The sequence below is a fragment of the Vitis vinifera genome, chromosome 4, assembly GCF_030704535.1.
Source record: "Vitis vinifera cultivar Pinot Noir 40024 chromosome 4, ASM3070453v1".
NCBI lineage: Eukaryota > Viridiplantae > Streptophyta > Magnoliopsida > Vitales > Vitaceae > Vitis > Vitis vinifera.
In genome coordinates, this window is record NC_081808.1 from 6,998,172 (window position 1) to 7,013,102 (window position 14,931).

Here is a 14,931-nt window from a genome sequence, read left to right on the forward strand (position 1 = left end):
CATAAAATATGACAATTTCTTTGAAAAAAATATTTTTAATAATTTGTTTATACTCATCTTAAATGGAAACGTTTTTTTTTTTAAAAAAAGAACATAAGAAGCATTCATGTCATATTTACTAGCATTTTAAAAATCGGACCGGTTTAACCACCACCCGGCCACCATTTCAGTCCGGTCCTAGAGTCGACCAGCTTTTGAGTCGGGCTCGAACCGCCAGAGTCAACGATCGGACTGATGAACCGATTGACCCAAACAGTTTTTGATAAACTAAACGATTCAATACCCAACCCCTTTCCTTTCTTCTTTCCTTCCCTCCCAGATCTCGCCACTGCGCACTTCATCCTTCTCAACAGTTGTCGTCCCCGCTCCTTCCCATCTCTTCTACAAGCCCATATGAAATTTTGTATACATTATTTACAATATAAATTTTGTTTTTGGTTTTTTTTTTTAAAAGGATTATTTTTTCCCTAGGCCAAATATTTAAAATAGTGTTTATTTCCCTTAAAAAAAAAAAGCTAGAAAAGAAAATAAAAAAATAAAAAAAGGGCATACAATTGTCTGCACGTGTGTATTGATATACGACTTCAAAATTTTATTTCTATGTTTGTATTATTTCTCCCAGCCTCTTTGATGCGTGTGTGTTTCAGAACAGGCTTCAACCGCATTTCTCCCCTTGAAGGCTTGAAGGAATGGCGGAGGAAGACGAGAAAGCTCTAGAGGAACAGCTGGAGAATCAATTAGAAGAACAGAGAGACTCACTCGCTGTTCTCAAAGAAGCCCTTGTTTCCGACCCTACAAACTCGGAGCTCCTCTCGGTACAACTCTTCTCTCTCTTCATCTTCCATCTTTCCCGTTTGCTTTCTCAAAAAATCTTGCAAACCCTAAACAGAGGGATTGGAAATTTTCTACTTATTCTTTCTGTTTCATTTAGACCCATTAAAATCAATAGGACTCCGTACAACTGAGCTGTGTGGTACAGCGGTACAGCTTATGATCCGAAGTTCCCTTTTATTATTATTATGGTTATTATTTAGAAATTAGACGTTGGATTTTGCTCCCCTTGGTTGCTGAGAAAATGTAGGAACAGAAAAGAAAAGAAATGAAAAGAACGGAAAATTAAAAATTTAAAGTTTAGGTTTAAGCTTGTCTCGAAGCTATTAGCAGTATGGTGAAATGTAGATGAAGCTTGTGAAATGATCATACAAAAAAAATGAAAAATAATATGGTTGATTGATGATGCTGTTCTATTTCTTATTTCCATTCTAAATCATCCTAAAACTATTGTTTATCAAGCTGATTCTACTCCTTCAAAGGAACCTCAAATTGAATGCTTAGAATGAAAAATGGTGTGTAATTAGTATTAATTTTATTGATAATGTCAATTTAAGGGCTTAAACTGAACCAAACTCTGTATTTTCTGGGCTAATGCTTACCTTTGATAGAAAATTCAGATCAAACTTTGAAGTGAAAAAATTAATAATTGCTTGGCTCATTTAGGCTTTTATTGACATGGTTTTTGTCTCAAGATTTTATAGCCAGGGTATTGATCCTTTGGCCATGGTTGGGTATGGAGGTATCCATATTATTTTGAATTGGTAGGGATTGCCATCCTCTCACAAAGGTTGGCTGAAAGGAAGCAATTAAGAACTGTGCTGGTGTAGGGGTCGGTCCTGTTAACTGGTGTAGTTTGAATGCTAGTGGGTGCTACTTCCACTAACATAAGAACTTTTAGAAATTGGGGATTCTCACTAGTTGGAATGGGAAGGATGATGCTAATATCCATTAATGAGTCTGTTTAAAGTCATTATCTTTTACAGTGATCATATTCTAGTATATTGTCCTAGTTCGTGGAATCACTTGATTTATCTTATAATTTTTTAATAGGTCACTTGATTTATCTTATAATGCAGATAGGCTCTGACCAGTCAGGTCTGATTACCTTGCTCCCTTGGTCTTTTTTTTTTAATAAGTCTTGCTCCTTTGGTCAAGTTCATTCTGATATATAGTTTAAATTATTGTCTAGAACTATTTTGTTTTAGTCTGGTTGTTATCTTTTTTGTAATATAAGTAAGAGTATCGTGCATTGAATTTGTATCATTGGAGAAATGGCATTGATCTACTTGACTATGTGCATGCCTGTTGGAAGCAACTTTAAGCAATATCACTCTTGACACGGTGCTCTGGATTTAAGTTACAGCATTGGAAGCTAGCATGGATATCAATATTGTGTATAAAAAACTTCTGTGAAAAAATCAGGGAATTTCAATGAGTAATGTCCATTGGACTTTAGTCACTTAATGAGAGTTTCGATTTCTTAGAGCTGCAATCTGTTGAGAGTTCAAATGTTTGAGATTTACTTAGCCCTTGAGGATTGGATCAAGTGGTAAAGGGTTGGGGAGGGTTTGTGGGAGGTTCTAGGTTCGAGTCCCAATGGAGACAAAAAATTTCCTGTCAAAAAAAAAAAAAATGTTTGAGAGTTACTGCTTCTGGATTACAATAGCTAATGCTGTCTCTTATAATAAAACCTACTTGTTATCACATTCTAATAGTTATGTAGCAATTGCATTTATTTATAAAATATCAATGTTCTCTGATGGGATTTCTGGGTATATGATTTATAGTATTGATTACTAAGTTAACTGGATCAGGTTCATGAGGAGCTTATTTGGGCAATCAAAGATGCAGAAGAAGGGCTTTTTCACCTGAAACGGGCACGTTTATTGCGAGAAGCTGATTCAGCGCTACATGATCACAAATATACTGCTGAGGATGTCAAGGTGGAGCCCCTTGATCCATCAGATGCTGAAGCAGAACCACTAGAGGAGCAAAGTTACCATGTTGGATCAAAATGTAGATTCCGTTACACTGATGGTCGCTGGTATAATGGTGTCATTTTAGGGTTGGAAGGTTTGGACTCTGCAAAGATTTCTTTCCTTTCACCCACATCTGAAAATATGTTGGTACGTGCAATGCTCAGATATACTTGTTTGTCCTGTGTCACAGTTATTTTCCCTCTTAAACTGATCTTTTATTTTATTTTATCAAGTTATTTGAATTTATATATTTCCACAGATGGTAAGCTTGTTTAGGTAAAACAAAGTATCTTCAATAGAAGTTTCCATCGACATCTTGAGTCATCCTCCTTGAAATTTATTTATTTATTTTATGTATATTTTTCTTTTTACCTGTTTCATTTGGGTTGATGGTTGGGGCTGGGTGAGAGAGAAGGAAGAAAGAATAAGATAACTCTTGTTGGCATTCCAACACGAGGATGCTACTTAGGACCAATAATCAGGCTGGGTTGAGCTATGCAAGGTTAGTCCAGCCTGAAGTATATGTACTCTGTGCATGTCTCAAGTTCAGCCCATAGATGTCAACCATTCTATTGTACAGGCTTCAGGCCAAGTTCAAGCCATCTTGAATAGATAGATAATAGTAGAATAGAGAAATGAGTATCTTAATGCCTCATTTTTCATGCCAGCCTTTGCCTAGCCGAAGCCCAAATATGGGCAAAGCTATGCTGAGCTCAAGCTCACTTAAAGCAAGTCAAACCCAATTATCAATACTATTACTACTATGAGGCTCTTGTGTGGTCATTTTGCAACCATTCGTGGCCATCTTGGCGACGGCTTGGACTACGCTGCCTTCACATGCCCTCAAGGCATGCATTGGACATTGTGGTGGATGCAGTCAGGTATTACTTTGCAGAGTGATCTCTGGGCCATTTGACCACACATGGCTCTCCTACAGGCTTCTTTCAAAGCTCGAGGGGATTGAGACAAGGGGACCCTATTTTCCCCTACTTGTTTGTGATTGCTATGGAGGCCCTTAGTAGATTGTTCTTCAAAGCTTGGGATGATGGTTTTATTTCAGGATTCAAGGTTGGGGGAAGAGGGGGTGGGGGTAAAGGGATCTCTCATCTCCTTTTTGTGGATGACACCATTGTTTTTTGTGAGGCGTCTTAGGAGCAAGTCACTTTCTTGTGTTGGCTTCTCATGTGGTTCGAGGCTATGTCGGGGTTGAAGATTAACTTGGAAAAAAGCGAGATGATTCCAATAGGGGAGATGGACAATGTGGAAGATTTGACTTGCAAAATTGGGTGCAAGGTGGGAAAGTTGTCTTCTTCTTACCTAGGGCTTCCCTTGGGGGCTTCTTTCAAATTGGTCACAGTTTGGGATGGGGTAGAAGAACGATTTCGTAAGATGTTTTTGTTATGGAAGAGATAATACCTCTCAAAAAGGGAAAGACTTACTTTACTTCATAGAGCTCTTGTCGGTTTACCGATCTATTTTATTTTTTGTTCACCATCCCAAGAATTGTTAGGTTGAGATTAGAGAAGATGCAAAGGGATTTTCTTTGGGGAGGAGGGGCATTAGAGAACAAAATGCACTAAGGTGGTGTTTGTTTTTTGGCCGAATAGAAAAAGCCAAATTATTTGGCTTTTTCTATTCAGCTAAAAGTAACTCATTGACATCAACCAACATAATTAGACTAAACTTATTGATATCAAGTTCACTTTAATTATGCTGGTTAATATCAACAAGGTACTTTTAGCTAAATAGAAAAAGCCAAATGTTTTGGCTTTTTCTATTCAGCCAAAAAACAAACACCACCTAAGTCAAGTGGTTTTTTGTTTGTAAAGCAAAATTGAAAAGAGGACTAGGTGTTCGTTCTCTTTCTTTGCGTAATAAGGCCTTTCTTTGCAAATGGTGTTGGTGTTTCTCTAGTGAAAGAGATTCATTGTGGAAGAAAATCATAAAAGGAAAGTTTGGGGAGGAAGAGGAGGGTTGGAGGTTAGGAGTGGTCAGAAAGCCCTATGAGGCTGGGGTTTGGAAAGAAATTGGAAAGTAGTGAGAGTTTTTTAATAGAAAGATTTCCTTCAAAGTGAGTAATGGGAGTAGAGTGAATGTCTGGAAAGATAGATGGTGCAGTGAGCAACCTTTATATGAGATTTTCTCTTCCTTGTTTGCCCTTTTCTGATTCAAAGGAGGCATGAGTAGCTAATTTTTGGGAGCAAAGTGGGGAAGGAGGAAATTAGAACTTTTATTTTGTTAGGAATCTAAACGATTGGAGGTTAGTCATTATGGATAGGTTTCTTTCTAAGCTTCAATGATAGACAATGAATAGAGAGGAGGAGGATAGAGTAGTATGGAAGGAAGATAACAAAGGTAAGAGAGCTTTACTCTTTGTTGGAGACAGATTATACCACCCTTTTCCTTTTAAAAATAATTTGGAACTCATGGATTCTTGTGTAGGTGGGTTTTTTTTACTTGGGAGGCTTGCTGAGGAATAGTTTTGACGTTGGATTAGCTTCAAAGAAGAGGATGAAAGTTGGCTAACACGTGTGCTTTGTGCAAAGAGGAGCTGGATTCCATTGATCATATCCTCTTTCATTGTGACAAGGCAAGGATTTTATGATAGCTGGTGTTCTCCATTTTTGGTGTTCAATGGGTTTTATCTGAATCGGTTAGGGGGACTCTCTTAGGGCGGCGTGACTCTTTTGTAGATAGAAGACGTATTAAGGTTTGGAGAGCCGCTCCTTACATTTTCTGGACGATCTGGAAGGAAAGAAATAGGAGATTCTTTGATGTGGATTAATGTGTGTATGGGCTGTGGGTATACGAATATGGTTGATTTCTTAGATTGGTTGGGGCTTGGATGAGGGAGGGAATAGTTTTTCTGTGTTCCTTGTTTCCCATTTTTTGCCAAGTTTACTTTGTATGTCTTGTGTACTCTTGTGCGCTTTTAGCACTTTTGAATACATTCTATTACTTATAAAAAAGAAAAAAAAAAGAAAAAAAAAAAAGAGTTTTGTTGCTAGAATCAAAGAATGGTAATAAAATTGAGATGCCCATTGATTTGTAGATGAAAGCCATCTTTTATCGATTTCATTGATGATTTGGATAGTATTTAAGGAGTGAAGAGTCTTTTCTTTTTTCACTTTTTGTCTTCTTGATCTTTGTGTACATTCCATGTATGTTTGTTGCAGCCCTCTTGGCACTTATTGCATTAAATTTTACTTACTAAAAAACAAAACAGTCATCTACAGTAGACAATTTATACATGCTGAAACTTTCCTTCATTAAATGCTATTGTTTTTAATTAATTAATTACATTACAAAGTTTAAATTTACAAAAAATTTAGAAATTCTGAACTTGTATGCTATATAATTCTATCACTAGTGATGGAATTTTCTACCAAAAATAATTTTATAGCTTGTTATTGGACTTATGTGGCATGACATTGAGTCTTAAAATGGGGAAGGAACCTAACATTTAAGCTATAATATTAATGCCCTGGAACTTGGGAAAGCCTCTCCTAGTAACAGTAATCACTATGATATATGCTAGTTGAATGACACTGGAGTAATAGTAACATGAGAAGTTTACATGTTTGCTTTAAAAATTTTTAGTAGCAAAATAAGGGCTCCCAGCTTGCAAGGTTCCTGCTTACAATTCTGTTAGTTGATATGTTTCAGAGGTGAGAACACATTTGCCCCTCATCATTACTTCCAAATCCTATGTATGCTCTGGGTCGCCTTTCAAGCACCCTTTTTCTAATATATCCTTGTGCGTTTATCTATCAACAAAAAATTACTTCCAAATCCTATGCCTCTCTTGGGTAACATGTTGGTTTGGTGCATGTCTGAGGACTGAGAATGCATCCTGTTTAAGTGTTTTGTTTGAATCTTTTTCTTCCCATGCTGTAAGATCTAAGATCTAGTGACAAGCATATCTTTACTGATCTTAGAAGCTCAATTGCACAACTAGAGGGATTTTTGTTAATTGTAATTCCATCTTTGCTATAGTAATAGAAAAGAAAAAATTATGATAATATCAGTATCATTGATAAGAAAAATCCTTACGTTTGTTGTCCTGGAACTTGTTTCGAGATACCATTATGAAAAGAACATGGGAGTTCGATGCTAGGTATTGAACTTCTTGGTTGTTAATATTAATGAATTTGTTATCACATTCGGGAAAATATTTTTTTATGAAATAGAATTTAATAATACCTAACAGATGATTTGTTTTAACTGTTTATCCCAGCCCTTGAGAACTAGGTGGTCAAAAACCTTAGAATGTTATTGTTCTGCTTAAATTGTTGAACTGTATTTTCTTTACATTCCTCTGACAGACCCTGTGACAAAATGTTAAAAAAGTTTTATATGGAAAAATTGAGCACTGGATTCTTTCTGCTGACATTTATTTATAGTTAAAACTAGTTATGGAATGTCATTGTTCTTTAGCTGCTAGCCACTAATGGGATCAGCAGGACAAAGTAGTGATCTAATTAGAATGATTGCATTTTCTCTATTATGCTGAATTGAGCAGGAAATTCTTTTTACAAATAATAGTTTATAGTTGAAACTAGTTACAGTGTCAGGGTTCTTGAGTTCCACTCATGGGATTAGTAGATGAAGTGATTATTAACCTTGTTTAGGATGACCACATTTGATTTTCTTTACTAATTTTAAAGATGAGCTGATAAAGAAAACATAGAGGGTAAGAGATCCTCGTCTTGGAGGATTAGCTGATTTTTGTCAGTTCAACTATGATTATCGCTTCTACAAGAATTAGGTCATTGTTCTTCAATGTGAAGTTTTTAATGTTGAGCTGATTAGACAGATTTACTGGATCCCTATTACTGAAATTAGCATTTCTCTATGTTAATATTTGAATAAAACTGAGTATCAATATTTGACAGACTATTTTCCAAAGTACTCATTTATTTTACCGGTTTTCTACTACATGCACTCTTTCTCACTCTTCAGCCTCATGTTGCTTTTCATCGGAGTGATTTGGATTTTTTTTTCCTTTAAAAAAGGTGCAGAAAAAGACTAACATGTTGCATAGCATGCAGGTCAAGTAGTACATGAGTCTTTAATGTCATTGGAAATTTTCTTGTTCTAGAGCATAGAAACATAAGAGTCCTCTGGTTTTGGTCACACCAACTTACTAATGCTAGACCACCCTAGTGCAGATATGCAAGTTCTTTCTACAGCAACGATGCCGATTTGGCACCAACTGCCGCTTATCACATGGTATGTTGCTGTTGTTTTTATTATTTGGACAGGTAGATCCTTGAATTGGTTCAAAAATCCCACCATTTTCATGTGTTTTTGTCTATTCCCTTGAAAGTAATGCATAGTAAGAGATGAATTGGAGAACTTAGCCAGCCTATATTGTTTAAAGCCACTTCCACTGAAAAATAACAGGAGCTGTCATTGTTCAATTTGTACTGAAGAATTTTATTTAATATTAATTCTCTTCTGTTTTCAACACTAGAAAATGGGAAATTCTGGAACCATTTCCCAGGTCTACTTTATAGTTCATCCACTGCTGTTCTAGGCTTCCTGTAATTAGATTTGGCCCTTGTCACCAATTGGTTTTATGTGATGTATGTAGCACTTTTTAATTCCTGAATTATCGTTCCTTTATTGACAAACAGCTGACACTCAACATTAAGTTCACTGATTGTCCTCACCACCTCTGTGCTGATATGCGTTTCTTTGTCCCAGGAGTTGATGTCCATTTATCTTCCCTGAAGCAATATAACCCAACAATTTGGGAGCAATCACTCGTGGGGTCCAGCATTTGGGCAGTCTCAGACGCCAAATATGGCATTTGGAAGGAGGCTGAACTTGAATCGTGGGACAATGAACTCAGAGTAGGAAAGGTTGTTTTCCGAGATGACGGGAGCTCGGAAAAGCTTGGGACTGAATCCATTTCCTTATCTGAGTATGCTGAAATGAGTGATGGGGAAACTGATTCAAGTTCAGAACAATCTGACTCTTGTGATGATGAAGAAGAAGAGGGGTCACAAGGTTTAGGATTTCTAGAAAGCACTGCCCTGCAGAGGGGCATCCAGACAGAGACTGCCATTTTTGCCAAGTGGGAGAATCACACCCGTGGAATAGCTTCCAAGATGATGGCCAACATGGGTTACCGAGAAGGAATGGGTTTAGGGGCATCTGGACAGGGAATCGTGGACCCTCTCTCTGTGAAAGTCCTCCCACCAAAGCAATCTCTTGATCATGCCCTTGAGTCCCATGAAAACGAGGAGAACAAAGAAAGTAGGGGGAAGAAGCGGAGTAGAGGCGGTAAGAGAAAACGTGATAAGAAGTTTGCTGCTGCAGCTCGGGCTAAAAAAGATAAAGAAGAATCAAGACCAGATGTCTTCAGCCTCATCAATACCCAACTTGCAATGCATGGAGAAGCTTTGAATGGTGGATCAGCAAAGAAGCAGCAGAATAAAAGTTTAGGGGAGGGGAAGAAAGAAGACAGACGGGCTCTGGTTGCCTATGATGATGAAGTGAGGGAATTGAGAATTCGAGTTGAGAAGCTGGAAGAAATGGTGAACCGAAACAAGAAGGAGAAAGTAGTTTACGAGGCTGCCATGAGAAAATTGAATGAGACTCGCAAAGCTTTGGCAGAGGCCGAGGCAGCTCATGCATCTGCTTCAAAAGCAGTTGTGGGCAGAGAAAAAGAGAAGAGATGGCTCAAGTTTTGAGAATCAGGTATGGTTGTATACTCCTACTGATACATTCATAGGTTCATTCCAAACTCTAAATTGAAGTTCCTTCTTGGTGTTATTTATAGAGGACTTGTATATTTTCCATCTGTTTCAAAACTGTGTCAAGCTTTAGCTATTGCTGGAATTAAGGCAACATGGATGTGGAATTTGTTGTGTGAAAAGCAAATTGGTTATTTGAATTTTGATGAACTGTCAACAATTAAAGATTTGTTTCTTTTGAAGCCCGATAAGATGCTCGATTTGTAAAATCTCATACAATAAGTGGGGCGGATACCTGCAATTTCTTCAAGAAACAAAAAGGCACCTAAGCACACATTGGACTCAATATGCTTGGATGTTGTAAATGCACGTAGAATTGCATACACCATTGGACTAAATATGCTTTGATGTCCTAATCAAGTTTAGATATAGAATAACATCAAATGTTATATGTTGCACAGTTGATAAGACAAATATCTTAGAATAAAAAAACTCAGATATTATATGTACGCAACCGATGAATATGGCATCTTTTTATTTATTTATTTTATTTAATGAAGAATGTATAATTTCAAAAATTTCAACCTCTATAGCTTAAAAATAATAGCGAGGATATAATCAAATCAATTTGAACTGAAACAAATTAAGAATTTCAATAATTTAATTTAAAAAAATGAACAAATTACATATTTCTTTCATAACTTATGGTTATGAAAATATATAAAATTTATATAAGTTTAAGGTATGAGTTATACAATAAATTCTATAATAATATATATGATAATAGTTTCAAACTATAAAAATTTATTATATTTTTATAGTTCTTTGTAACAACAGATTAAGAGAATTTTTATCTTTATATAATTTCACATGTATAATATATGATTCAATTCGAGTTGTATATAAAAAAACTAAAAATATAAATTATACTAAAGTAGTAAAATGTCATAATATTAACTAATAATATATAAACAATAAAAATAATCAAATAATTGGTTAGAGTATTTATTTTATTATTTCATAACTTTCCATTATGAATAATAATATGTACACAACTTTTACTCATTCATAATAACATAATATTTCTACATATTTTTTAGCTTTTTTATAACTTCCTGGGATAATTCTAAGTATATAGCTTTTAGTTATACTAATACATAATAACACAACATTTTCATATCGATTCGAAATTTCTGGTTATGGATAATAATAATCACATAATTTTTGGTTATATGAATTTCACAAAATTGTACAAAAATTGTTAATTAATAAATTTGTTCTCTATACTTATACCTATAACAAAATGCATATTAACAAATTTCTTATAACTTTTGGCTAGTACAAATAATATTAATTTTTCCATATTCATAACTTCAAGCTATGGATAATAACAATTACATAGTTTCTAACCATGCATAATATTTTTTTATAATAAAATATTTTTCAAATAGCTTTTAGTTATATGCATTTTAATATTTATTAATTTATTAGCCTTTTTTCTTCATGGTTTCATACTATAAATAATTAAAATAATATTATAAAATAAAAAAAACGATAAGAAGAAAAGATGATAGGATAAACAAGAATAATAGAAAATAGACTACTAAAAAAAATTGAATGACTATTTTATGTAGGAGAAATTTATATCAATACAAAAGATGATTTATAAATTTCCATAATGTCATAGATAATTATATTTAATAATATTTTAAAAAATTTTAAAATTAGTAAAAATTTTTGACGACTTAATTTTTTTAAAATTATTATTTTTTAATATAAACTTCTAAATTTTTTTTATATCTTATATAAAAATTATACTATTTTTTATTTTAAAAATAAAAAATAAAAAAATATATCCGAAATCTTATATTAATAAGTCAAGGGAATGTAACCATCTTATATTGATTGCTATTTACAATCTTTTTAATGTTTTTGGCCGAAATATTCCTCCATTTATTTACATTTTCTTCTATTTTAGTGAAAAATCTATGAGCCCAAACGAAAGATGCAGCAACTTGCGGCATACGGGTCATCGGTCAAGCGGTCAAGCTGCTTTTTGTCTATATGTTGGAGTGGTTCAATCTCAGTGGGTCCCCAACCTGGGGCCACTCCGTTCGGTATCTCCTTGGCCGTTTTGTTTCCTACTCTCTCCCATACAAGCTACTCGAACTTCATTTGCTTGCAACCCACGAAACTTCCTACGGCAAATATACAGAGAATCATCAATGGCAGAAGAAGTGAATGCAATGGCTTCTTCAATCGGCTCTTCACTCATCCCAATCATCAACAAACTCCAAGACATCTTCATTGCATCCAGCGGCGACCTCTCTAAAATCTCCCTCCCTCACGTCGCCGTCGTTGGCTGCCAGAGCAGCGGCAAATCCAGCGTCCTTGAAGCCCTCGTTGGCCGCGATTTCCTCCCCCGTGGCACTGACATAGCACTCGACGACCGCTGATGTTGATGCTCCAGAATCGGCCACCTCGGGGCGACTCCGATGATGCGCGGGAGTGGGGCGAGTTTCGCCATTTACCTGGAAAGCGGTTCTACGACTTCTCAAAGATTCGTCAGGAGATTCAGGTAGGTTTTTTTTTTTTTTTTTTTTAAAGTTTTTTAATTTTACATTTGGTTGTTTTGGTGCTTGGGTTTGTTAAGCTTTGATTTTGATTATTTATTTATTTATTGTTGATGGGGCTACGGTAATGGTAGTGCATGATGCAGTGTTTGTTAGAGACTCTGAAATGACAATGGCTTTTACAGAATGAATAATGTAGCTAAAACATGTTAAGAGACAGAGAGAGAAAATAAAAAACCTTATTTATTTATTTATTATTTTAATAGTCGGCAGTTTAGGCTTGTTTGGTTCCTGTTTTCAAGAATTCTGCTCTTGAAAACAAAAAACTTGAAAACAAAAAACTTGTTTGGGGAAGAGGTGTGTTTTTGTTTTTTGTGTTTTCCGTTCTCAAAAACCATTTTTTTATAATAATAAAAACATCTTTTTATTGTTTTTTCACTGATCAAAGAATAGATTATTTTTCGTGTTTTTTTTTTTTTTTTTGTGTTTTCTTAGATACTTTTTGTGTTTCTACAAAGGTGAGTTATACCCAACCACCACACCCTCACCCGCAAACCCTTTCTTCTTCCTTAAATTATTGAAATTAATATACTTACACATAATTACAAAGTCATCATTTGTTTAAGAAAATTATAACTAGTGTAAAAATTTCAAAATGAAATGTAGATATTTTTTAATTTAAATGAATTATGCATATAAAAATTATTTATATATTTAAAATATCAAATTAATGGAAGAAAACACTTTATTAATTAAAAAAATAACTTTCAAATGTGTTTTTTTATTTATTCTAAAAAAAAATTTATTAACTCAACTAAACATGTTTTTTTTTTTTTTTGAGAACAAAAACTGTTTTTCAGAATTCAGATCCCAAACACAATTTTTTTTTTTTTTTTGAAAACACAAAAAATTGTTCTCAAAAGCTGTTTTCTAAAATAGTTTTCAAAAACAGCAACCAAACAGACCCTTAGTTTCTAGGTGGTTTTAAAACTTCCAAAAACTGCTCCCCTTATTTCTCCCCTTTATTGGATCTGGTCGGGTCAGCCCACTTGGGCACCCAAATCCAACTCCAGCAGTATCAACCATCATTCAATTATGCGTTTCTCTAAATGGTCATATTTTTATTTTTGTCATAGCAAATCTTTTTAATTATTTTTTATAGCCGCAATTTTATTATTTGACAGGAATTTTTGTATGCATTTTTATAAATGGTCACAGTTATATTATGTGAAGTCTTTTAATGCATTTATTTTTTGATGGCCATATTTCTTTTATTATTTTATAGTTTTATTTTTTATTTTTATTTTTTTAATTTAACTTGTTTTGTTTTAAGTTTCATTATAGCTTAATTTATATCAATATTTCGATTTTACGGATATATCGAAGATATATTGGTGGATATTTTGACATAAAATATCGGTAAACCTAAAATTGATTAAAACTTATAAAAATATAAAATAAAACTCTTAGAAATGAAATTAAAAGTATAATAGACATTTTAAAGTTGTTTTGTTGAATAAATTAATATATATATATATATATATATATATATATATAATATTGTACGTGTCAATAAAAAATATAAATTTGATAAATGTACATTGATTATTAAATTATATCAAATATTATTTGATGATAATATTGTGATATTTGATTATAATATATTTCGGTGGATATTTTGACATAAAATATCGGTAGACCTAAAATTGATTAAAACTTATAAAAATATAAAATAAAACTCTTAGAAATGAAATTAAAAATATAATAGACATTTTAAAGTTATTTAGTTTTGAATAAATTGATATATATATATATATATATATATATATATATATTTATATAATATTGTACGTGTCAATAAAAAATATAAATTTGATAAGTGTACATTGATTATTAAATTATGTCAAATATTATTTGATGATAATATTGTGATATGTGATTATAATATGTGATTATAATATGTTTAATTTTAAAATATATTTAATATCAAAATTATGATACATTATAAAATAAATGATGATAAATGAATAAGTTTTTAATATTTAATTAATATATTAATAATATTAAAAACACTGAAGAAAATTATGATATATTTTTACTAATCAATTAAATGAAAAGATTTCATTTAATTATAAAATAGTTATAATTAATTTGTTCTTTAAAGTGTTTTTTTTAAATATTTTGTTTATATCCTAACTTTTGATATATATATTTGTTTAGTACATATTATTTACCAAAGGACAAGCTTGCCCAAATGGTGCCTGAGATGCAAGCTGAACCTTTTGTTGGGGGTTTGAATCCCCCCAACAATAGTAGGAAAATGGCTCAATTTTGAGCTTTGACCGCCCGCGTTGACCAACTGTTGATCACCGATCCATGGGATATATCGTTTCGAGACCCATTGACACACGATATTTCGGCGATATATCGCCGAAATATTCCGACATTTTCTTCATTGGTTCCGGGTGCATTCAGAATGTGTCTAAATTTTGGATAGATTTTGAACTATTTATACCATATTAGGCGTGGTTAACATGTGTCCAAAATTGCCCTATGCAAAATCACGTTTGATATATATCAATTGTGGGTGAAGTATCCTTGCTTGATGGAACTACCTAAAGGGCGTGAATTGGTAGTCCAAACAAAATATCCTCAAAATTTTAACTTTTATTTAGATTTTAATTATCTCAACCGTTATTTGATCATTCCCATGCATAAGTAAATTCAATCATACAAATGAACACTGGATTTAACATGGAAAACCACCTATCGAGTTTCATAGAAACTTTGTAGATGCGAAACAACCATGAGAAGTCGAATGAATGCAAACAAATCTACTAA

General features: G+C 33.4%; 1 protein-coding gene and 1 pseudogene across 1 annotated transcript; both read left to right on the forward strand.

Moving 5' to 3' along the window:
- Positions 1–162: 162 nt before the first annotated feature.
- On the forward strand, positions 163–9,717 carry LOC100254356 (zinc finger CCCH domain-containing protein 18). Its single transcript, XM_002285544.5, has 4 exons — positions 163–815; positions 2,649–2,960; positions 7,985–8,045; positions 8,523–9,717. The coding sequence occupies exons 1-4, from the start codon at positions 690–692 to the stop codon at positions 9,512–9,514; spliced, it is 1,491 nt and encodes a 496-aa protein (XP_002285580.1). The 5' UTR covers positions 163–689; the 3' UTR covers positions 9,515–9,717.
- Positions 9,718–11,490: 1,773 nt separating this feature from the next.
- LOC100264530 (dynamin-related protein 3A-like) overlaps positions 11,491–14,931 on the forward strand; it is a 75,133-nt pseudogene continuing 71,692 nt past the window's right edge.